The sequence below is a fragment of the Vicugna pacos genome, chromosome 35 (genome assembly GCF_048564905.1).
Source record: "Vicugna pacos chromosome 35, VicPac4, whole genome shotgun sequence".
In the NCBI taxonomy this organism is placed as follows: Eukaryota; Metazoa; Chordata; class Mammalia; order Artiodactyla; family Camelidae; genus Vicugna; species Vicugna pacos.
In genome coordinates, this window is record NC_133021.1 from 12,187,528 (window position 1) to 12,213,920 (window position 26,393).

The window sequence follows — 26,393 nt, forward strand, 5'->3', positions numbered from 1 at the left end:
TCCAGTCTGCTGCATTAAGGTAAACATTTCATTATAGATCCCACCTGCCACTGCCAAACTGGAAAAGCCATTTTGCACTGATTCTTTCTCACACCCTCTGACTTTACTGAAATAATTTAAAAAATTATTTCTATTACTTATTCCTCTAATGCTCATTAGGATAATTTTCGCAGCAACTGCTTATATCAGACTAAGTGGATAGGCTGAAAAAGAGATGTTTACTTTTACTACACAAGTGTGCTAACATACCGTGGGCTCATGGAGAGTGAGACCTGCGTTGTGGACGTGTCCTCTTGAAATGTACCATTAAGTCATTTTGCCCTACATGTGAAGCAACAAAGTTGGAGGGGAAATAGTATTGCTGGTTAAGTATATTTGGGTAATTCATGAAATGTGCTCACAGATAGTCTGCGATCCTTGGTTGCCCCAAAAGGAGCAAACTGGTCATTACATAGATTTCTAGGATGTTTGTGACAAAGTTCTACACCAAAGCAGTTCAAAAGAAAAGTGTGTGTGTGTGTGTGTGTGTGTGTGTGTCTGTGTGTCTGTGTGTGTGTGTGTGTTTATGAGGCATAATAATATGATGGGGAAAGAGGTAAGGCTTGTTACGTTCAGGGAACCTAACCAGGGGAAAGGGGCAAGAGACAGAGTGGAGAGAGGAAGCAGCTATTCCTTGGCAACATTCTTCAAGGGTCCGTACTTGGAGAATCTTATGGAACAATTTGAACAACATTGTACACAATGAAGTGCGGTCTGTGAATGCAAGTAAGCTGTTAGGAATATTAAACCACAGAGACCCAAGGTCACTGTGCCCCAAAGAGTGCAAAAGAGTAGCTGATAAGTTTTATCATGTACCAGAGAAAAATAAATCAAGTACATGTAAAAAGGGGTATGAATGGAAATGAGTGGAAGGACCAGAGGAGTGATTCTAAAAATCTCCTCAGCCTTGTTTGTGGCTGGAGCTGAATTATGCAGAGCACCTTAACTTCAAAATAGTGTTGACTCAGTTAGCCCCTGAGGATACACAGGTGAGAGGAAGGGTTTTGCCTGCAGGAGAAGCCCTGGGTGTGCCTGACTGCAAGTCCAAAATGGCGCAGGGGCCATGGCGCACCATGGGTGGAGACAAATGTCTAAAACATCAAGCACAGATAGGGCCTGGACCCCAGGACTGCATATACTCTGCAGGGGAGCCACACGTTCCAAGGGGACCCACAGGGAGGGTTTGCAGACACAAAGAGGCCCCACTGAGTAGAACCACTGCAAATGAAGGCAGCTGACAGCATTGCATATGGGCATGATGGCCCAAGAGCCAGGAGACCAGCTGCACCTCAGGGAATGCCCACGCTGGGTGTCCAGGGACCAAGCCAGACCAGCTCCCTCTCCGTGGGCACTTATGCCAAGGGAGGCAGTGTTCATGACGGGTAAAAGCATGGGACCTGGAGTTTGCATTCAAATCCTGGCTTTCCTAAGCTGTATAACTTTAGGCAAGTGACTTAATCTCTCTGTGCTGCAGTTTCTTCACCTGTAACACTTAAATATTAGTAGTAATATTTAAGCCTGGGTCTGTTGAGAGTGTTGAATGAATTAGTGTATCTAAGGCGCTTTGATGGCGTCTGATACGTCGTAAGCACTAACTGTTGGTTGAAATTGTTGGTCACTGTTACTGTTCTATGCTACCTTCTCAAGGGGGACCCGCCCTCCCCACCTTTCCTGGATCTATAGTGGTGGGACGCTTGCAGGATGTCGTTTCTGGTGGAGGCTGGGGGATGCTGGACTGAGAAAAGTCAGCCTGTGTCCTGCCTCGGCTTTGCTGTGGAGACACCCTCCCCACCTAGTCCATGAGTGTGGGGCCACGGGGCCACGTAACAGCCGGAAAGCTGGGCAGCCATCTGCTCTGCCCTGGGTCCTCCTCCCCTGGGCCACTGGCCACCACGTGCCTCGCTCCTCACCCTCTCTCCTCCTCGAGGGCTAGACTGTGCCACCCTCATAGTGCTCCCCACATCACATCACAGGTAACCAGAAGCATCTTTTCCTGATTGATATAGCAAGCAAAGAAAGACCTGTCTACTAGTGCTCATCACACCCAAAGAAACGTGATAGAGAAAAGCAAACTTAAATGGAGAACCTAGTCGGGAGTGTGAGATAAACACTGAGGAGAGCTAGATGAACACAAAACGAGTATGGACACAAGCTACTGTAGTACCTCATATCCAAATTGGCTTTAAAGCAAGGTTGAAGGGATTATAAAAGTGTTTGATCAGAACTCTGTGTTGGTCCTGGGGCAGGCTCGGGAACATGACGCATCACAGTTGTCCCAGGAGGACTCTGAGGCAGGTCACTGCAACGTGGAAACAATGCTCTACATGGATCATCTCAGAGGGGCCCCGAAGACCTTCCTAAATACAACTATTTCATTTGTGCTGCCTAAAATGTATTATTTTGGCATATAATTTGAAATTTCATAAGCCTAAAAACACAAATTTTGAAATCCGGGGAACATAAACAAGGCTATCACTCACTTAAAACTGAACAGAATGTGTTTAAACTGTGTGTTTCCAAACACCTGGCAGAGATTTTCAGAACTCGGGGGAAGACAGTTTTCGGATCGTGGTGCAGGCAGTGGTTTGAGGCAACTGTGGGAGGATAAGTGTGGACTGAGAAGGTCTGTGTGGACTGAGCAGCAAGGGGAGGTGTCCTGCTGTGAGAGGCCAAAGATTATGAGGACGAGGGGTTTTCTGTGTATCACGGAATTGGAGAAGGTACCCTGAGGGTCCACATGGGGACAAGGAGGAACAGGCAGGGTCCTAGAACCCCACGCCCTACTTTCTCTTCTGATGTTCTATTTTATCTTACAAGAGTATGTTCATGAATACGTGCATTTCATAGAAGATTTAAGGTTCTATTTGGGGGAAAAAAGGAAAAGAGTTCTTCTACTTTTCAAAGGTTCCTGGGACCTTCTATTCCTAAGTCTTTTTAGAATTTTAGAAAGAGTATATGAATTTATCTATTAAAAAGTAAAATTACTTTCTTAGGAAAAAAATCACTAAATCATATACGGTTTATTATGACCATTTTTCAGATATGGAAGAAATGTATCAGAACTTTTCAGAGTTTAATGTATTTATCCTTTTGGGAGAACTACATTTATAATAAAAGTGTTAAGAATCAATGAACAGTTAAGGAATGCTTCCATTTAAGTGGAAACAAACAGTTTTCGAAAAATTATACAGGTATTATCTTATATAGTTCACCTAGACAGTAAGTTAAATATTCCTCCAGCTCTGGGCACTGCTCATTAAAATTAGAGAAAATACACATGACTGAACAAACACATCTGCACCTGGTAGGGGTAGATATCATCAGTCCAGCTTGCAATATCAGCTTCCAGTCCTAAATATTCTTATTGATATTCCAAGATAGCTCCAGGGTTAATAAAATTATATTGCTCTTGCTACTCAGTATTTTATGATAAATTTATGTAAATTTTGCTTCTGAATATGCTTAAGCCTGGAAATTAGATATATATCAATGCTTACATCAATTCATACTTGGCAAATTTTTTTTAAAAAAAGAAAGGAAAAGAATTTCACTGCTGAAAAAAAAAATTATTTAATCACTGGCCTAGATATCCTGCTTAGAGCCAACCCTGCAGTTCTGAACAGCTAACTTGGGAAAAACAATGCAAGATGGGTTCTCAAATGAACATGGTCTTTGCCAGAAGAGGAAGAAGGATCATCCTGTTATAAAACTCATTCAGTTTCTCTCACTGAAATTTGAGGTTCTTATACGGATGAGACTAAGAAGTACTATCTTATGTAGTTTTAGCAAAAAGAGAAGATGAAAATTAATATTTAGTTATGTATTAAAATGTTTTGGAGGGTTATTAGGGTTTTTTTCAGAGTTAGTAGAAACATTACTTTGTGAAATTTTGTGGTAGTATTTAAGGTCCCATTTTTAAAGATCTTAGACATCAGAAATACATTTTTAAAAGAAAAATGAAGAAAGCACAATCACTTTTGACTTATTCCTGCCCACAGACTACCAGAGAAGGAAAACATTCCCCAAATGGGTAGCAAGCAACAAGCCTGACTTTTAAGGTGAACTTGATACCAACAAGGTATGATGGACAGAAGATGGAGGAGGACTTGAGAATGAGGTTAAGTCAACTGGAGTTTAAGAAAAGCAATTATTGGGCCAAAAGAATCTTTCCCTTAAGATTATTTCCCAAGAAATTAGTCATTTATTTTCAACCTTATGAGCTTAGTTCCAATTTAGTAGGAGCAGGGAAAGCTATTTCTTTGACATTGAAGAAGAAAAATTGTGGCTCTTTTCTCCAGCCTCGTGCTTTATTTTTCCATATTAATCTGCTTTTGAAAGCTAAAAAGAAATCAGAATAATATTGGGAAAGTGGTTTATTTAACTAAAGGATTTCTTTTTGCCTTTTCAATTCTTTGGCTTCATCTCTTCTGGAAGTCTTTCCATTTTTACTCCCAAGAGAAATGAATTCTGTATCTAATAAAGTATTTTAAATATTAACATGTTTTTGATTTTGAATTCTTTCTAATAATGTGCCAATTTCTAGAGATAAATGTAAATGCAAACAAGATAACATTAAGAATTTAGACTGATTCCAATATTGAGGAATATTGTGGACTTTTTAATCTATTTTAAAATATCCATATTTAGTAATTATTGGCTTAGCCTTATTCTTAAATTTTAAAATTTAGAATTTTTCCTTAGCTTGATAAGATTCAATTTTACAGATTTACATCAGATTTTATAAATTCTTAGCATTTTCTAGAGCAAAGCTGCAAACCAAAACAAAATCCTTCCATGGAAAACACCATTATGTAATTAAGATAATTGTTTTCTTTCCTTTTTATTTAAATTGAAGTACAGTCAATTACAATGTGTCAATTTCTGGTGCACAGCACAATGTCCCAGTCATGCATATACATACATATATTCATTTTCATATTTTTCATTAAAGGTTATTACAAGATATTGAGCATAGTTCCCTGTGCTACACAGAAGAAACTTTTATTAAATCTATTTATATATATACTGGCTAACATTTGTAAATCTCAAACTCCCAAATTTATCCCCTCCCACCACCCTTCCCAGGTAACCATAAGATTGTTTACTAAGTCTGCAAGTGTGTTTCTGTTTTGTAGATGAGTTCATAGTGTCCTTTCTTTTTCTTTTTCTTTTTTTTTAGATACCACATATGAGTGATCTCATACGGTATTTTTCTTTCTCTTTCTGGCTTACTTCACTTAGGAGGACGATCTCTAGGTCCATCCATATTGCTGCAAATGGCATTGTTTTCTTCTTTTTATGGCTGAGTAGTATTCCATTGTATAAATACACCACAACTTCTTTATCCAGTTATCTGTCGATGGACATTTAGGTTGCTTCCTGTCTTGGCTATTGTATATAGTGCTTCTATGAACGCTGGGGTGCATGTATCTTTTTGAATTAGAGTTCTCTCTGGACATATACCCAAAAGTGGGATGGTAACTGTTTCTAATAAAGAGTGCATATCTCTTACTGTTTTAAAATATTTCTATGTGAAATTATCAGTTATAAACCCATGTCTGTATTTAGTAGGAATATTACTCATATGAACTTGCCTTCAACATTAAAAATGAAATTGAAGTTATAGGCAGAAAATATCTCAACTTGGGTCCCACACCTATAAATTTATGTGTAGCTACATTCAGTATAAACATCTTCTCTCTGGTACTTCAGTATTTCTTCTCCAGGCTATTCCTCCCCACTGTACTCTTGATCCCATTTTGTCTTCTCCAGAAGCTGGAAATTCTGACATTGGCTATTCTGCTAACTTCTACATATTCAATCTTTTTAAAATTTTTTATTGAAGTAAAATTGGCATATAACATAAATTTCAGGTGTGCAACATTATAATTCAACATCTGTAAAGACTACAAAGTGATCACTACCAAAGGTCTAGTTGCAATCTATAACCATGGAACTGACCCATTTCACGCATTTTTGCCCCCACCAACCCTGTCCCCCTCTAGGAACCACCAATCTGTTCTCTGTACCTGTGGGTTCCTGTTTTGTTTTTGTTTTTGTTTGTTTGTTCTTTTAGATTTCACATGTGAGTGAAATCATACAGTCTTTCTCTGACTTACTTCACTTAACATAATACCTTTTAGGTCCATCCATGTGGTTGGTCACATATGGCAAGATTTCATTCTTTGTTATGACTGAACACAGTGGAATACTATTTCTTTTTTATCCATTCATCCATTGATGGACACTTAGGTTGTTACCATATCTTGGCTATTATAAATAACCTATAGTGAACATAGGGGTGCATATATCTTTTCAAATTAGTGATTTTGTATTCTTTAGATAAATTCCAGAAGTGAAATTGCTGGGTCATATAGTAGTTCTATTAATTTTTTGAGGACTCTCTAAACTATTTTCCATAGTGGCTGCACCAATTTACATTCCCACTAACAGTGCATGAGGGTTCCCTTTTCTCCACATCCTCACCAGCACTTGTTATTTCTTGTCTTTTTGATGATAGCCATTCTGACAGGTGTGAGGTGGTATCTAATCATGGTTTTGATTTGTATTTCCCTAAAAATTAGGGATATTGAACATATTTTCATGTGCCATCAGTATGTCTTCTTTGAAAAATGTGTATTTAGGTCCTGTGTCCATTTTTTTAATCAGGTTGGTTTTGTGTTGTATGAGTTCTTTATATACTTTGGATATTAACCCCTTACTGGATATATGATTCACAAATATCTTCTCACATTCAGTAGGCTGCTGTTTCATTTTGATGACAGTTTCCTTTACTGTTCAGAAACTTTTTAGTTCGATGTAGTCCCATTTGGTTATTTTTGCTTTCGTTTCCCTTGCCTTTAAGGTCAGATCCATAAAAAGTCACTAAGAACAATGTCAGAGTACTCACTGCCTGTGTTTTCTTCTAGGAATTTTATGGTTTCTCGTTTAATGCACCTCTTTAATCCATTTTGAATTAATTTTTGTGTATGGTGTATGATACAGTCTAGTTTCATTCTTCTGCCTATGGCTGTCCAGTTTTCTCAGCACCATTTATAGAAGAGACTGTCTTTTCTCCATGTATATGTTCTTAGGTTTTTTGATGTAAATTAATTGCCAATATATGTGTGGACTTATTTCTAGGTTCTCCATTCTATTCTACTGATCTGTGTGTCTGTTTCTATGCAAAACCATACTGTTTTGATTACTACAGCCTTGTAGTATACTTTAAAATCAGGGAGTGTGATACCTCCTGTTTAGTTGTTCCTTCTCAAGACTGCTATTCACTATTTGGGGTCTTTTGTGGTTCCATAGAGATTTTAGAATTATTTGTTCTATTATGATCAAAAGTGTCATTTGAATTTTGAGATGGATTGAATTAAATCTGTAGATTGCTTTATGTAATATGGACATTTTAACTATTAATTTTTCCAATCCATGAGCACAGAATATCTTTCCATTTATTTGTTTATTCTTCAATTTCTTTCATCAATGTCTTATAGTTTTCAGTATACAGGCCTTTCACCTTCTTGGTTAAAGTTATCCCTGGATATTTTATTCTTTTGATGCAATATAAATGATATTGTTTTCTTAATTTCTCTTTCATTATTAGTTCATTATTAGTGTATAGAAATGCAACAGATTTCTCTATATTGATTTTGTATTTGGCAACTTGACTGAATGTATTTTTTAGTTCTAACAGGTTTTTTTTTTTTTGGTGGACTCTTCAGGGTTTATTCTAAATATGGTATCATGTCATCTGCAAATAGTGACAGTTTTGCTTCTTCTTTTCAAATTTGGGTGCCTCCTATTCCTTTTCTTGCCTAATTGCCATGACTGAGATAGCAATTTTATTGTAATGATGAAAATGAGAGTGGGTATCCTTGTCTTGTTCCTGATCTTGTAGGAAAAGCTTTGAGCTCTTCACCATTGAGTATGATGTTAGCTGTGGGTTTGTCATGTAAGCCCTTATTTATGCTGAAGTTTTTCCCTCAGTATCCATGTTGTTGAGGGTTTTTTAAATCATACATGGATAGTGAATTTTGTTAAGTGCTTTTCCTGCATCTATTGAGATGATTTTTTTTATCCTTCATTTTGTAATTTGTTAATCATATTGACTGATTTATGGATTTTGAACCACCCTTGTATGCCTGGAATAAATCCCAGTTGATCATGGTGTATAATTCTTTTAATGTATTGTTGATTTGGTTTGCTAACATTTTGTTGGGGATTTTTGCATCTATGTTCATCAAGGATATTGGCCTTTTTTCTTTTTTGTAGTATTCTTTCGTTTTGGCATCAGGGTAATACTGGCCTCATAAAATGAGTCTGGAAGTGTTTCTTCCTTTTTCAACTTCATGGAGTAGTTTGAGAAGGATTGGTATTAAATCTTCTTTGAATGTTTGGTAGAATTCACCAGTGAGCCATCTGGTCCTAGACTTGTTTTTTGGGCAGTTTTTGATTACTGATTCAGCCTCCTCAGTAGTAATCGATCTATTCAGATTTTCTACTTCTTCATGATTCAGTCTTGGAAAGTTCTATGTTTCTAGAAATTTACCCATTTCTTCTATTTTGATATAATCAACTAATGTGATATAAAATTGTTCATAGTAGTCTCTTATGATCCTTTGTATTTCTTTGCTATCAGTTGCTACTTCTCTTTCATTTCTGATTTTATTTATTTAAGCCCTTTCTCTGTTTTCTTGGTGAGTCTAGCTAATGGTTTGTCAATTTTGTTTGTCTTTTCAAAGAACCACGTCTTAGCTTGATGATATTTTCTATTGTAGTTTTAGTCTCTATTTCATTTATTTCTCCTCTGATCTTTATGATTTTCCTCCTTCTACTAACTTTGGGCTTCATTTGTTCTTCTTTCTCTAGATCCTTTAGATATAAAGTTGGATTATTTATTTGAGATTTTTCTTATTTCTTGAGTTAGGCCTGTATCACTAGGAACTTTTCTGCTAGAATGGCTTTTGCTGCATCCTATAGAATTGCTATGTCTTATTTCTGTTTTCATTTGTAGTTTTTTTTTTTTTACTTCTCCTTTGATTTCTTCAGGGACCCACTGATTGATCAGTAGCAAATTATTTAATCTCCATGTTTGTGGTCTTTCTAATTTTCTTCTTGCAATTGATTTCTCATTTCTTGCCATTGTGGTCAGAAAAAGTGTTTGATATGATTTCAGTCTTCTTGAATTTCTTGAGACTTGCTTTCTGGCTGAACATGTGATCTATCCTTGAGAATGCTTTATATGCACTGAGAAGACTGCATACTCTGCTGGTTTTGGGTGGAATGTTCTGTATGTATCTTCTAAATCTATCTGGCTTCATTTGTCATTTACAGCTGATGTTTCCTTACTCTGGATGATCTATTTGTTGACAAAAGTTGGGTGTTAAAGTGTCCCATACTATTATCATATTGCTGTTTATTTCTTCCTTTAGGCTCATTTATATTTGCTTTAAATGTTTTGGTCCCCCTATGTTGGGGGCATATATATTTACAAATGTTATATTTTCTTGCTGGATTAACACCTTCATCATTATGTAACATCTTTCTTTGTCTTTTATTACAGTCTTTGTTTTAAAGTGTATTTTATCTGACATGAGTATAACTACCCCACCTTTCTTCATTTCTAGTTGCATGGATTATCTCTTCATCCCTTCCCTTTCAGTGTGTGTGTTCTTACTTCTGAAGTGAGCCTCATATAAACAATATATAGTTGGCCCTTTTATTTTCATCCATTCAGCACTCTGTGTCTTTTGATAGGAGCATTTAGTCCATTTATATTTAAAGTTATTATTGCTAGGTATGTACTTACTGCCTTCTTGTTCATTGTTATCTGGCTTTTTTGTAGTTCCCTCTGTTCCTTTCTTCTTCTCTTTATCTCTTCCTTTGGGATTTGATGGATTTCTTTAATGTTATATTCAGGTTCTTTTGTCATTTTCTTTTGTGTATGTACTATAAATGTTGGCTTTGTGGTTACCGTGAGGTTCACATATAACATCCTACATATATAATGGGTTAAGTCTGTTTTAAGTTGATAACTTACATTTGCACACATCCTTAGAAACTTACATTTTTATTCCCCATCATGCTTTATATGTTTTATGTCACCTTTTATATTTTTTTATTTTATGCATGCCCTAACTAATTACTGAAGTTTTAAATTTACTACTTTTGTCTTTAACCTTCATACTTGCTTTATAAATGTTTGATTCATTACCTTTACTATATATTTACCTTTTCTAGTAGTATTTTTACTTTGGTATGTTTTCTTGTTATTAATTAGCGTCATTTCTTTTCAGCTTAAAGAAGTCCCTTTAACATTTCTTGTAAGGCTGGTTTAGTGGTGATGAACTCCTTTAGCTTTTGGCTATCTGAAAACTCTTAATCTCTCCTTCAATTCTGAATGATAGCCTTGCTGGGTAGAGAATTCTTAGTTGGAAGTTTTTTCCTTTCAGCACTTTAAATGTATCATGCTACTCCCTCCTGGCCTGCAAAGTTTAGGCTGAAAAATCTGCTAATGGCCTTATGTGGTTTGAAATTGGCTTTGAACATCCTGGAAGACGTAAAGTAAAGATGTGATTTATAAATATTTACATATGTGTATATATATTATATATATCACATATTATATAAATTATATATGATATGTGATATCACATGCAAATATATAAATGCTATATGTGTGTGTGTTTATGAAGCCTTAAAGACACAGATTTGAGAGCCATGGTTCATGAAATAATGAGAGTGAATGACATTTGTCTGGAAGGGTGTTTAGAGGTTTGAGGACATAACATGATATCCTGAGTCATACAATGATGGGCAACAAAAGAGGAGTTCACAAAAGCAGCATAGAGAGTACTAAAAGGGGAAAAATCTAAACAAATCAGGAAAGTGCTATTTTTAAAGAAGTCAAGAGAAGAAGTTATTTTAAGCACAAAGGCTGGACCAATGGGACAAATGTTATTGAAAAGTGAAGAAAGACAAGAACCAATAGTGTCCTCTGGATTCAAAGCAGAGAGATTCCTAATAACCTTTAAAAGGAATTAAGGAAATGAAAGGCAACAAGTGAAAGTCACTCTTTGAAAAGTTGTGCTGAGAAGAAGGAGCAAGAATGAGAGCTAGGAGAGGTAAAGGAGGTTTTGGTGGTTTTTCCTTTTCTTTGTTGGGTTTCTGGTCTGAGAAATCAAAGACTTGAGCATGCTTAAACAAGAGCAGGAAGAGAGGAGAGGCAGTGAAGATATCAGAGACAGTGGGGATAATGGCAAAGAAAGCTTTCAGAGGCAGTGGGGAGGTGGGGGAACACAGGGCTTGAGAACAAGGAGATGAATTTGGCCTGGAGAAGAGACAGCTCTTGTGCATGACAGGTGGCAAGGAGGAAAGGATGGGCACACTTGCAGTGGAAATCTGAGTCTGATGTTAGGGAGCTGGACAACTTCTCTTTTTGTGATCCATCAAGTAGGAGCAAAGGCACATACTGAGAGGGAGGGACGTGAAGTGGTGGGTTAGGTAATTTGACAAGAGTAGAGAAGATTTTAAATAGCTACTGAAGAAAAAGAAAGTTGAGGAGAGGAGAGAGATACCTATGTGGATTGCCAGGCAGAGTTCAGAGCCTATTAAAATGAGACATCATGGATGTGTATCCTCTTGTACCAATTTGTCTGCATCATCCAGAAGCCTGGTTGAGATCTAGGATTTCAATCTGTAACATCAGTATGATAGGAGAATGGTAGAGAAAAGAGAGCTAAACCCAGTGACAGAAAAGCACCTGACATGATGGGCAATAGAATGTGGTCCAGAGCAGGAGACCATGAAGAGAGATAAGTACCTCCTGTGCTCTTGATCCCATTCTGTCACTTCTAGAACCTAGAATTTCTGTGTGTGTGTGTGTGTGTGTGTGTGTGTGTGTGTGTGTTTGTGTGTGTGTGTGTGTATATAATTTTTTTCAGTGAAGTATAGTCAGTTTACAATGTTGTGTCAATTTCTGGTGTACAGAACAGCTCTTCAGTCATACATGAACATACATATATTCATTTTCATATTCTTTTTCACCATAAGTTATTACAAGATATTGAATATATTTCCTGTGCTATACAGAATAAACTTGTTGTTTATCGATTTTATATATATTAGTTAATATCCACAAATCTTGAACTCCCACTTTATCCCTTCCCATCTCCTTCCCCCACTGGTAACCATAAGTTTGTTTTCTATGTCTGTGAGTCTGTTTCTGGTTTATAAATAAGTTTGTTTGTCCTTTTTTAAAGATTCCACATATAAGTGATATCATATGGTATTTTTCTTTCTGTTTCTGGCTTACTTCACTTAGAATGACAACCTCCAGGTCCATCCATGTTGCTGAAAATGGCATTATTTTGTTATTTTTTTTATGGTGAGTAGTATTCCACCATATAAATATACCACATCTTCTTTATCCAGTCATCTGTTGATGAACATTTAGGTTGTTTCCATGTATTGACTATTGTAAATATAGTGCTGCCATGAACACTGGCGTGCCTATATCTTTTCAAATTAAGGTTCCCTCTGGGTATATACCCAGAAGTGGGATTGCTGGATCATAGGGTAGATCTATTTTTAGTCTTTTGGGGAATCTCCATACTGTTTTTCCATAATGACTGAACCAAACTGCATTCCCAGCAACATTGTAGGAGGGTTCCCTTTTCTTCACACCCTCTCTGGCATTTGTCATTTGTGGACTTTTTAATGATGGCCATTCTGACTGGTGTGAGGTGATACCTCATTGTAGTTTTGATTTGCATTTTTCTGATAATTAGCGATACTGAGAATTTTTTCATGTGCCTTTTGGCCATTTGTATGTCTTCGTTGGAGAATTGCTTAGTTAGGTTTTCTGATAGAAAGCAATTACCAGCAGAAATGGAATGGCTGCTGGTATGAATAAGGCCCAGGTGTAACAATTAGAAACATTGACTAGTTAACGTACAGTAGAGTTGAAGATCAATGGAACTCAGAAGGTCAAGGTCTAAGGGTAGAGGTGACGTTGTTTGGGTCAAAATGTTCTGTCTTAATTTTGAGATGAAATGTCATTTTAAGTCACAATTTTATTTATATTACAAAAACATATTCAGTAGCTCAGATGTTGGCTAGGGCTGCCACTCCCATTATCACATAGGAAACACTACTCAGACCCCCTCTGCTTTCCGTGCCGTGACATGGTTTCATCTGGAGCAAGTTCAACACTTTGTCCAGCTTCTGAGGTTTTGATTCGGTTCATGGATTGTCTCACTCTTGGAAGCATGTTGTTTCTGTCTCACATGAAGCTGGCCTAGGCTTGGGGATCAGCCCCTTTTTCTTATCCTCCCCACTACCTTCTACTCCCAGAAAACAACAAACAAAACAAGAACATTCTTACAAGGTCACTGTGTACAGAGCAAAACAATAAAAATTCAAAGGTTTGGAGTGATGGGAGGGAATACACATCACAGATATGCCAACAACTTCCTAGTCAAGTATTGCATGTGGAGGTTCTGAAAAAGTCCCACTTCCATTTCTGAACTAGGCTCTCATTCTCCCAGTGGATCACTTATTTGTCCTTTCTCTCCTCTGATTTTTCTTCTTAAAAAGAAGGAAAGATTCTCCTAAATTGTCAATCTGAGTGACTTAGTTTTCTTTAGGCTGTACCTTCTAAATCAGCTCCACACCTTTGTGCATATTGAAATCTTGGTCTAATTATTAAGTTCAGGCAAGAGATAATAGTGGCTCAGATCACAGCAGTGGAGATAATGAGAAGAGGTCAGGTTCTGGGGACATTTGGAAGGTAGAGCCAACAGACTTGTTCATGTCTTAAACAAGGTCCATGAGAAGAAGATATTCCAAGGTTTTCGACCCAAGCAACTGGAGAGATGAGTTGACATGAATCGAGATGAGGAGGCTGTGAGGAGGCAGGTTTCAGATGGGAGGATCAGGAATTCAGCTTTGCCCATGAGAAATTTAATGTCTATTTTTATATTCAAGTGGAGATGTCCACCAGGCAGTCACATGGTCTGAGTTCAGGTCACAGCTAGAGACTTAAAATTTGAGGAGTCACAATGAAGTTGACTTCATTCCATTCTCTTTGTTATAACATACATCACATATACAACTTATACTCATCACACACACACACACACACACACACACACACATGCACACATAGTTGACCTTGAATAACATGGGTTTGAACTGTGCAGGTCCACTTATTTGCAGATTCTTTTCAATAAATACCACAGTACTGCGTGATCTACGGTTGGTTGAATCCATGGATGTGGGACCGCAGATACAGGGGGCCAACTATGGCACTTGAGCATCCATGGATTTTGGTATCTGTGGAAGGTCCTGAAGTCAATCCTCTGTGGATGCAGAGGAATGACTGTGTGTGTGTGTGTGTGTGTATAATTTCTCTCCAAAAAATCTACTTCTAAATATTCTCTCACAAAACTGATATAACAGTAGGACACAGACAACCACATAGACTTTCAGTCTCTTCCCAAAGGGAGATAACCCAAGATAAATGCAGGCACTGTATCCAGAGTTGATAATAAGAGAGTTTTTTTCCTGGAGTCTGGAGGAAACCTATGGACTATTCCAAGTAAGATAGCAGGTTAAACTCCTGAGTCTAATTTTTCTTCCCTTTGAAACCTGGAGCCCCTACCCCAACTCTACTCCACAGTCACTGCCCTTCCCAGGCCACCATCTGTCTGCAGAGGGAAAACAAGCTCTCTGGGCTGAAGGACAGCAGCCACTATGAGGTGTGGCTACTCTACTGAAGGTGGAAATTGAGCTCCATTAAATAGAGTTCCCTGCCCTACTCACTCAGAAATCTCTGGAAGCCAGTCCCTTACTCTGCTAGCTGGAGTTTGAAAAGCTCTTCCTTGTAGAATCTGACCAGCTCAAGACAAGAGATGTCAAGACACTGACCTGGGGAGACCTTCAGCCAGCCTTCCCAGGGCTTCTGCTGGCCTTTGGGAGGCCGTTGTGTGAACTGGAAAAAGACGTTCCCTCTGGGCAAATGTAGCTTTGCTAACATCAGACTTGAAAAGCAGATCACACCTTTGTGGGAACAAAAAGGCATCCTTTCTTTCAAGAAGACCCAGCCCCTGACCAGGTTCATAACTTGGTATATAAGTGAGGGCTGCATTTCCAGTCCCTTTAGTCTGGCATCTTCATAAAGAGCACAGCTGTGAGTGGCCCTGAGACCATTCAGATCATCCTGCAGTAAAGCGCAAAGTCAACAAGCCCCATCTAGGTGTTAAAAATTCCCAATCGTCCAATGAGTAACTGATGTCTATCTACAGGTTGTCTTGAACCTGTAAGACGGAGACTGAAACAGACAGAAACAAACAAAAAACCAAAAATCAATCCTTGGAAGAAACAGAGTGCAGCACAAAGAAGAAAAAATTAATATCCTCAGAGTGATATAAGATGTATTGCATCCATCCAGAGCAGGACTCTAAAAAAAGAACATTTAGGATGCACAAATTCAGTAGAAGAGTTGGAAAATGAAGTTGAAGACACCTCTCAGAAAGCAGAGCAAAAAGATAAAGAGGTGAAAATAGGAAAGGTAAGAAAACATTAGAGAACCGTGCTGCTGTGGAGTACGGGCTCCAAGAGGAGACAACTGAGAGCATGGGAAGGAGGAGATGGAGTGAGGTTATTCAAGAGGACTTCCCAGCGGTGAAGTGCACGGATGGCTGGGCTAGAAGGGCCCATCGAGCACCCTGCATACGGCAGGTAAAACTGGGCACAGCGTGCAGCTCTGTAAAACGTCAGAACGCTAAGCGTGCGTGCACACGCGCACGCGCGCACACACACACACACATACGATTCTGTAATCTTCAGAAGAGAAGGAGGGGCGGGGGGTGGGGGGAGAGACAGAGCCTGCACAGAACCAAGCATCAGGAATCACTCTGGACTTTGCAACAGTCACTGAAAGCAAGAAAAAAAATTGGAGTAATGCCTTCAAAACTCTTCCAACTTCTCAAAAATTACTTCCAACCTAGAATTCTATACCCAGGCAAACTGTAAAATCAAGAATGAGAGACGACATGTAAATCTTAAGAGGTTGACTTTCTTTGCACATTTTCCGAGAAACCTCTGAAGGATATTATTACCCTTTTAATACATTTAAACCTTCAAATAGAACATTGACAAGCTCAGTTCACATTCTGACTCATAGTTGGTCTTGTCTTCACCACATGTTGATGAATTTCTAGATCATTTTACCCCACGAAAGTGTTCTCTGAGCTACCAAGAACCAGAGGAGAGCCGTAGTGCAACCCAAAGCAGAAATGCAGTGCAGTCTGATCCTTCCTCCACGCTTCTGTAGGACCTGCAGTCCCCGGTCCATATGACAGCCGCCAGAAGCCCCGAGTGCTGTGAGCCCTGTCTCCCGGGGCTCCCCTGTTTCTCCAGAAGAGACTCTTGGAACCTATGACAGAAGCAGGACTTGACAGGGACTCAGAGACCATGTCCCACTGACCTTCTCCTGAGGGCCTCTTGCCCTTCTGGGAGGCGCCCTCACACATGACTCAGCCTCCAGTGCCCAGCAGCCTGACCCCTTCACAAGAGGGTCCGCCGTGCCAGCCAGTACTGGACACGTTTTGTCACTGTCACTTGTTACCAGGGTCAGGATGAGTGTATGGCGCCTAAAGTGTGTTTTCTATTGGAGTAATAACAGCTAACAACTAGGGAGCAGTTACTATGAGCCAGGCCTTACTTTAAAAACCTTAAAAATATAACTGCATCCTTTTCAGAGGTATTACAGATAATACTAAACACGGGATTACCACAGCTGGCCTCCCCACGCACATTCCCCTCCGTCTTACCACGTAGGTATTGTACCTCTTCCCAGCTCATCCTTGCCTTCCTCTGGGAGCAGCTATGGGCTGAACACTGATCTTTTTCTGATCAGATCTTGTAAAGGTCAGGCTGGAAGAGACGAACATTAATGATTAAAAATATTACCAATTTATTTCACTTCTCTATGGTCTTCTCCACATTCCTTCCCTTAGACTGAGTTTTTGTTTTTTTACTTCAGCATCTTCCAATCCAATAGGAAGAACAAGAATACTTGACTGAAAATGCATCTGAGTTCTGATCAACCTTGCAAATGACTTTATAGGATAATCTTTTTGCAAGAGGAAGGTAGTTTTATTCAGTTACTCTAACAACACAGGAGGTGTGGGTGGGCTCTGTTTTTCAATAATATAAATTAATAACTTATACGGTTTAGCCCTACCTTTCTGTGAATATTTAAAATTCCACTGACCACTTCCATATTTATCCAACTTCTATTTCCCATTGCAAATATATCCAGCTCCAAGGCATTTACTGCATTTTAATTCTCCACTTCATGGCTCTGTTGATCCACGGGGCTCTGATCTCCTTCTGGACTAGAGACTGGCTCAGGAGGAAACCCTCATTTCAATAGGAATTGATCCGTGTATTTTGATGGACAGAGTTGGCTTAGTGCTACTTCTTTGCCTTACGTTTTGTTCACTTAACAGGACACCACAAGCCTCCTGTTAACATACTAATTTTCAATATAATTAGACCAAAATGGGTTATTTGGATCAGTCCAGTTGAAACTCTAGCAGAGAAGGTGAGCGGACAGTCGATTTTATTTTAATCTCTCTACTCAACAGCAAACAACCTTCAATTCCAGGTAACAACAGCAGTAACAAAGATGGTCACTTACAAGCATGTAGTCCAAGCACTTTCCAGTCATCATTTCATGGAGCCCCCACATCTATCCTACTAAAAAGGCACTGCTGAGAATCCTAATTTTACTGATAAGAATACTGCGGCTCAGGGAGAGTTACCCCAGGTCATGCACGGCGAGGAGAAGCCAGGACACAAACCCAGACTGTCTGAAGCCAGAGCGTGAGCTCACAGCCACTGCACTCCAGGATCCATGAGAGCATCCACGTATCTCTCTTAATCCAGCCTCACTTACCCTGCCATTTCTGTAGCATCCTGATCCAGGAGACCCCCGTCTGCACAGATAGTCTTTGTATCTGATAGGAATCAAAACTGAAGAGCAGCTTGAGGCCATTCCACGTGGCACCGGGAGCTTCTGCCTGGGGCATGCGGAGACTCGCCGCCTCCTCTCCTCTAGGGGGAGCACAGAGCGGGCTTCCAGCAGCTCCTGACCAGCCAGTAACCAAGTCATTCTCCGATCCTAGCCCTCTTCAGAAGAAGGTTGTTAGGGCTCTTTCTGTTAAATATCCCATTCCTGCCTCCCGGTACCCCAGACCCAACACTCTAGTCTCCTGTGTGTGTCTCGGCACAAAAGCTCCCTAGTGGAAGGCTCATGGAAAGACACTTGGAAGGAAAACCAGAGGACAGACCTACTCTGGGGTGAACAACATCTACAGGTGAGGCACTAGATGGAACCAGCAGACCACCTCCTAAGCCCTGTGGGCGTGGACCTCGGAACACGTGGCATGTACTCCTGTCACCCAGAGGCAGGCAGACACCAGGAGAAGGCAAGGACCTTGATTCACTCCCCGACCAAACAGAATCAAAGGTTTTGCCCTAACCAGCAAATGCAAGATGTGTTTTGAGGCCCACGACACTGGGGAGCTGCCACGTGAAATGAATTACCAAGGCTCAGAGTCGGGATGAGGAGAAACATCTGGGACTCCCTGCAGCAGAGGCCAGCCAACCTGGACAACCAGGAAGCCACGGTGCAGGGTGGACACAGTCACGAAGGCACTGCTTCTTCCTGGGTCGTGCAAACCTCACCTCGATGTCTGGGAAACAAGGGATCCTTCAAATCAGCTCTGGGACCTCCAGATCTTTCTGGAAAACCCACTAAGCTTGGTGTGCACGCAGGTATTTCAGTGTTCCTCCGGCTCTAATGAAAACTCCTATTTCCAGTCTGGGTTCGCCCAAACAATGTCGAGTCAAACCACAAGAAAATCTGTTATCACTCAAATTGGTACATACTTTTCACAAAACTGAAACATTATATAAAGTCATGAACTGTTAGATATAAAAGTAGAAATTGGATGCAGACACCGAGTCCCTTGCTACCTCCATCTCACCTTCCAGGGTGTGTGAAGCTTGGGTCACAGCTGCATTCTGAGGGCACGTGCCTTGTGATCAAAGCCTTTGCCACTGGAGGAAGTTATTCGTGCCAGCCTGACCCACAGTCCACTCTCCTTGCCCCTCCCCACGTTCTCATTCACGCCAACATTGTAAAAAGTTATGTGTTTGAATGATGTTTTAAAGCGCTCTGTGCAATTAACTTCTAAAACAAGGGAGCTGGTTTTCCTTCAGTGTGTATATGAAACTCCCAATAAATTTAAGGTCTCTGGGTGTGTTTGGGGGAGGGGCAGGATTAAAAAGAGGAGAGTTTTTGGAAGGAACGAATACTTCAAAAAGGTAAACCTGAGGTGTTTTTCCTCCTTATAAGGTTTTTAATGTTTTCATGGTTGGAAAAAGTGTACAGATCAAAAAGATATATATACTGGAAAAAAATGCATACCAATTCCATAATCACTTGTGCCCAGTTTGCATCTTGCCTTCCTAAGAAAAGTAATTCTTTTAAGCAATTATTGCAAAGTATTACAAACCACTTTCCCTTGCCATGTGTGTGATCTGAACACACACTGATTCTCGCTTTCTGTGAGCCGCCCCTCAGATGCAGGATTTTGCACTAAGTTTCCATTGTGTGGTTGTTTATAGTCATTTTAAAGCATTCCTCTGAGTGCCCTAGTTTGCTTGTGAAGCTATTAAGAAAAATAAAAGCATATATTTCTGAACCTGACTCCAAACTAAGACATATGCAGAGCATGGTTTGGGAAAACAGCACATCCTCATTCGGTTTGTAAAGCAGCACTAGCCCACAGCTTCGGGTGCATTAGCAACGCAATGAGTAGCATTCATTGACAGCAAAATAAAGTTCAGGAAAAATAAATTCGGAGAGAGCAGCCGCAACAGAGGGTCCTTAGGAGTGCCTCGCAAGTATCAAGCCATTCATTTTCCTTGAGCACGCAGACAATTTTACACTTCCAACTCTGTACCCTTGATTGAGAATGTTCCTGGCTACGGAAAATGGCCAGAGCAGGCTGAAATTAACCAATAAAGAATAAATCACAGTGTCTGGCACACAGTAAGCTTGGTAGCTAATAAAATCATTTCACGTTGTATAAACGTTAGGTAACGAGTGGCCTGAGGCCAGTGAGTCACTGAAGCTATGTTTAAGGAAGCAACTCTCACTGCCCACCACACGTAACTTTCTAAGCCATACTTTTCTCCTCTCATCTATTTTTAAAACTCTCATCCTTGCCTATATAGTCATTTAAAATACTAGACTGCTGGGCTCCACTGATCAAGTTTTGAGGATAAACATTCACTAACCACCAATATGGGACATAGAAGAAAACCTCGTGGTCAATGCAGGAAACTTGGGCAAAATTAATTCCCCAAAAGTAGTAGTCCTTTTAATGCACTCAGGTCTAGAAGTTAGGTAACAGACAAAGTTGTTGACGGAGTTGAGTCATAAAAGGCACCGGCGCTGATTAAACATGTTCTAACATAAAGCACGTGACTGCACAGCCCACGCTCTTCCCAGCAGCCCTCTCTGGCCGACTCTTAGAACGGCCAACATGCCACAGGCTCTCTGTCAAAAGACCGGATGCCAACAGCATGCCAGACGTCGTGCCTAGCACATTTCACACTCACCGTTCATTGGTTTATGTGATGTGAAATTACGTAACTGGCATCAAGGGTTTGGGATAAAGGCATCCGACTCTTGGAAGGCTGGAGAGGGGACTGCAGGACAACAACCAGATCTGAGGGAGAGTGCGGGCAAGACACAGGCCCATCTGGGGCAGGCATCTGGCCGAGGGGCTGCTTTCCAAGGGAGCCACGCGAGGCGCTGCTGGCGGCAACGGCTGATGCCAAATGCAGCCTGGGCCGTTGGTACCCACAGAGGTCAACCAGAGATGAGGTGGGGCCTGGAGCAAGTGCTGACAGGGACAGACTGACCGTGGGGTCAAAATCCCTGCTTCCTCATTCCTCCCAAACTAACCAGGGCTGGGCTCCAGGGAATAAATGCCAGGACCAGACCTCAGGACTGGTGAAGTCATCACCGTGATAATGAATAGCATTTATGGAGCACTCACTGTGTCCTGGGCCCTGGGTTTATGGGATTCAAATGCACAATCCTTATGAAGCCAAGCTCCTCATGGTCCACTCGTGGCGGGGACATGCAGTCCGAGACACAGAAGCCTGGCCACCAAGGAGCAACTGAAAGGAACTGTAATCCTTGCTTCATTCTCTTGCAGATGGGGAGCACAGTCATGCAGTTAAGCTCTTCAAAACCTCTTATCTTTGTTCCACTCAGTGTGGCTGTCTCTCTCTCTGAAGCTGCTCCCAAAACAACCCCCACTCCAACCTCTCCAAACTCTCCCTTCAAAGCAGGGTGGAAGTTCTTCCCTCTCTCCTCCTTCCTCCTCTCCTTCCCCACCTGTTGTTTTCCTCTCTCCCACAAGGAACCCTCTGCCGTTTCTGGTGTAAGCTCTCCACACCTGGGTCTTGGGGCTTCTCCAGTTTTCCCTCTCACACACTGCGTACCTGGGTCCATACAGGACTCAGGGAACAGTCAGACAAAATGGCAAGAGGGGCTGGGAGAGCGGGTATCCAAAGACCCAAAGACAAAAAGAGAGTGGAAATATAGATGTTCACGTACTTTTTAAAGGAGTGTATTGTCTCATTCATCCTCACGATGACCCTCAGAGATAGGTGATCCTGTTAAATGTGTGAGAAGGCAGAACTAAGAGGTTTGGTAACTCAGCCAATCAGTGAAAGAATCAGGACACAAATCCTAGGAGCTGTGACCCAAAGCCCACGCCCTTGACTACTGTTTGGAGCTGCCTTTTCTAGAAAGGAGCTGAACAGCATAAGGCGGCTGTATCATTCCTCACTCAGAGAGTTGGGGCTCACAGCTAGAGCTCCATTTCACCCCTTCCCAGATCTGAAAAATCAACAACAAAACACATCAAAGGAGAGATGGGGACCAGAGCAGAAGCGAGGCTGGCTGGCCCCGCGAGGCAGGCTTTAGGTGAACTCTCTGTAGCTGGCAATCCATTTTCCTCCAGTTTCCTGAACAACATATCTAGGGCAGTTGGACACCAGATTATTTCTCCATCCCATTTGCTTGTGCGAATTAAGCTTCTAATGTAGCATCAGGTGCCCTAATCCAGGGCCCAGAAGCAGCCCTGAAAATGGGGGCTAACGTGTGTGAAGATCACCAACAATGAAGAGGCCAAGGGGCTGAGAAGCCAGACAGCCTTCATTACAGCCCGACCAAGGTCTTCTCATGTACAACCTTCTAAATGTTTCATATTTTTGCTTTCTGAGCTGACTCATTATTCTACCTGGAATGGCTGTTTCTGTATGCTGTGAGATTACCACTTCTAGTTTCCTCTGTTTGGATAACCACCTGTCCTTGGGACATTTGTTGAAGAGTTTAGTCCCTAAATATCCCTTGAAGTCATTCCTTCCATGCTGTTCCTGGTTCCTGCTTTACTCAGTTCTTACCACCTCTGGCCCGAAGTACTGCAGTACCCATCAGTCTGCCCTCCATAGTTCATATTCTATTAAGTTGTCATAAAAGTTACATTTTAAAATACAAATGTAGAACCCCTGGAAACCATGATCTTTTTATTGTTTCTGTAGCTGTGCCTTTTCCAGAATGTCATTTGGTTGGAATCATACAGTTTGTAGCCTTTTCAGACTGGCTTCTTTCATTTAGTAATATGTCTTTTAAGTTTCCAGGGGTTTGGGGAGAGGGAGGGAGAGAGGGAGCAATGAATAGATGGAGCACAAGGGATTTTTAGGGCAATGAAATTATTGTTTGACACTATAGTGGTGGCTACATGTTATTACACATTTGTCAAAACCCATAGAATGTACAACATCAAGAGTGACCCCTAATGTAAACTATGGACTTTGGTTGATAATAATGTGCCCATGTTGGTTTGTCAATTGTACCAAATAAGCCACACTGATGAGGGATGCTGAGGGTAGGGAAGTATGTATGTGTGGGTGGGAGGGCTATGTGTGAACTCTCTGTATTTTCTGCTCAATTCTGCTGTGAACCTGAAACTGCTCTAAAAGAATGAAGTGTATTTAAAAAATAAATAAATAAAAATAAAAAATAAAATACAATTATGACCATGCCACTCTCCTGATTAAAATGCTTAAATAACTTCCTTTTATTACTTACAGAATAAAAGCCAAAATCCTAAGCCTGTCATATTTAAGAAGTTTCACAATATTTTTCTTAACAATATTTCTTGCTTATCAAGACATCCTTATTCTATGACATTATCTACATTTGTCCTCAAACGCTACTGCATGAAAAATATAATTCAGATTAAATTTTATATCTTTCATGAGAACTATTAGAAGGATAATTGGTAGGTTTTTTAAAGTTTGAATTCATTTATTTGATATTTATTTGGCAACTACTGTGTATCAGGCACTCTATGGATTGTAAGTTTCTTCTTGAGTTTATAATTTAAGGGACAGAAAGCATTCATCCAAATTTCTGTGGAAAAGAATAATACCAGTGTAGCAACAGACATTTGAGTAAATGACTCTGAGAGTCCTGATGAGGGAGAAAAGGCATTTCATTTGACGGAAATCAGTGGAGGCTTTGTAGATGAGTCAACTGGGTCATGAAAGGTGGATAAAATTTAGAAAGAGAAGGAGATGGGAGGGCATCTTTGGTAGAGGGATGGCATCAATCAACACAAAAGAAGAGGGGAAGCATGACCTTGTGACTTTGGGGCACAGGATGGAACAGGAGAAAGATGAATGGCTAGAAAAGTAAGCTGAGGCCAGAGCTCAGAAATTCTTTAAGGGCAGGTAAGCAGACTGGGCTCTAGTTAGCTGGCATTGGGAGTCAATCAAAGTCTCTATTAAGGGAACGATATAATTGGGTTGTGGCATGACTGGGTGGACTGGAATGCAGAGAGATTAAATATAAGAGGATGCACCAAGAGCCTAAGCACAAGATGCTGTTGGCTTGTCCTGGGAAGCCGAAAAGCCACAAAAGATGCAAGAGAAATTTCAAAGCAGAATCCCTAGCAGTTAGATGACCAAAGAAAGGAGAGAGAAACAGGTCTAGTTTGGCTCCAAAAATGAAAAAGGTAAGATTTCATGAGAAATTTCTGCATCTATAAGATAAAAGAAAATCATAGGAGCTGCTCTGTGTTCATATATGAACTGTAAGTGTAGGGAGAATGGTCTTAAAGGACCAATCGCAAAGCATCACCAGTGTGATGAATGGGACTGGACGAGGGTTAAGAGGAGCTTTTAACTTTACCGATGTTGTTTGAATAGTTCACAATAATTGAGTAGTTGTCCGATTTGTGTTAATGCATGCTAAATAATATTAAGTAATAATACATTTAAAAAAAGAAATTCTTGCATCTGATTAAGTTCCATTTATACAGGCATTTGCCTCAGTGGAATTTCTTGAACTTTTTTTGTGACTTTAAAAAATATGTCCAAAGTATCATTGTTTTCATAGCCTGACTGTACGTGTTTAGAGTAATGATTTCATTCTTACTTCCCTTGTCTTCCTCCTTCTCCATGTGTGACAGCTGCTGCTGGACATGATTGGGTCCTCTGACCACGATCTCCAGGAAGCCGCGGCTGGCTGCATATCCAACATTCGCAGGTTGGCTCTTGCTATAGACAAGGCGAGATACCCTTACAACTCAAACAGACATTACAAGCTACCAAGTATTACACAACATAGAACATGTCACTCCCATGCCCAGGAACCCTAAATTGGGAAACATTTTGTAGCAAATCCTTTACAGATAGACAAATGTTTGCCTGAAAACACAGGAATTTAGAAATGCAAAGGATGCTGTTTATCCAAAACCTGCATGTGCCTTTTTGTTCTATTTTAGGGATATGCCACGTAGTCACTTGTAAAGCCAATTTATTTGTGATAATTTTCCAGGAATTGAGAATATATGTGTAGAGCACATATGTATATTTCAGGAATGCTTCTGTATTTCTGATGGTTTTAATAAAAGACATGGCCTTCCCGGTGTGCATTTTTATAGTCACTCATGAATGTCTTTAGAATTCCCTTTCTGTTAAACCAATCTAACTGTTCTGTCATTGTGGTTTTGTTTGTTTGATCACTTGCAACCCACGGGAGAGCTCTGAGGAAATGTGCTGATTTCACAAACTGTTATTAAATAGAACTTAGAGTTGAGCAGCTGGGCTCAGGACATCCTGAGGTCATTCCAAGTTTCTCTTAAATCCTATCAAACACCCGAGAAGACAGTGCAGAACCGTCACTGCACCAGAGAATGCAGATCACAAAAACATAAGCAATGAGGGAGATTTTCACTCTGGGGTTTCTAAAGCATAAACAATTAGATGTTTTATTTCCCTCACAGGATTCACCAACACTTTTATTGAAAGAATTAATTTATGCTGATGTAAGGATAATATTACTTCACATAAAGTTGCTTTCAATTTCTGAACTTATTTTTAGCACACAAAGTACTTTTTAAAAAGTGGTTACAGAGGATTAATGGTACTTTATCAGGTTATAGAAACATTAGAAGCCACTTAAAAGAATCACATGTGTAACCTCGGTGTGCTGAAATGTTTGGGAACTAACCGTCCCCAGCATCTAAAACTAGTTAGGAAAAGAGCTTTGTATGCATCCATAAACCGACAATCCCAGTTAATGCTTTTAAAGAGCAGGCTGCAAGGTTTTATTGAAGAATATTAAGCACTGTCATAATTTGGAGAAGATCATAAACTTAACTGAATTAAATGTAAATAATTTGTATGAAATGAAAAGCCTGTACAGGATGAAAATTATACCAGTGATAGATTCTCTGATAAAAAGGTAAGGCATTTCTGAGAATTCGAAGGTTTTGTAAAACACCAGTTCATCTTTGCTGCTTTTCAAAGGGGGTTATAAAAGAGGATACTAGAAACAAGGAAACAGTATTAACGCTAACGAAGAACTGAATTCAAACAATAGTGTAAGTCCTTTAACTTTCAATGGTAGGTTAAATGTTCTAATGTTCTAAATGGTTCTAATGTTAAAGTCACTGGCTAGCTGTGTTTCACTAACATTGAAAACACATCTAGAAATCATGGATTATGACAGCTATAGAAAACGTATAAATACATTATTGCTATATTATTATTAAAAGGAAGCTTTCAACGTCATTTTAAGATTTTTAAATATTCTTGGAATTAGTGGGTCCTGGGAGTGGGGAGAAACAACAGACAAAGTACAGCAGCAGCACAGAGAAAACTGGGTAAGCAGTGGAGAA

The 26,393-nt window shown here is 40.1% G+C and overlaps 1 protein-coding gene across 9 annotated transcripts in view; it reads left to right on the forward strand.

Annotated features, from left to right (window-relative positions):
* Window positions 1–25,145, forward strand: part of ODAD2 (outer dynein arm docking complex subunit 2) — a 146,727-nt gene extending 121,582 nt beyond the window's left edge. For 8 of the 9 annotated variants that reach the window (XM_072954886.1, XM_072954887.1, XM_072954878.1 and 5 more), the window contains one exon: window positions 24,681–25,145. In XM_072954886.1, the coding sequence (XP_072810987.1) occupies window positions 24,681–24,869 (189 nt within the window). In that variant the 3' untranslated portion in view covers window positions 24,870–25,145. Of the gene's footprint in view, window positions 1–4,037; window positions 4,212–24,680 lie in introns of those variants that run through there. The other variant, XM_072954883.1, reaches the window with a different exon arrangement.
* Window positions 25,146–26,393: the final 1,248 nt, after the last annotated feature.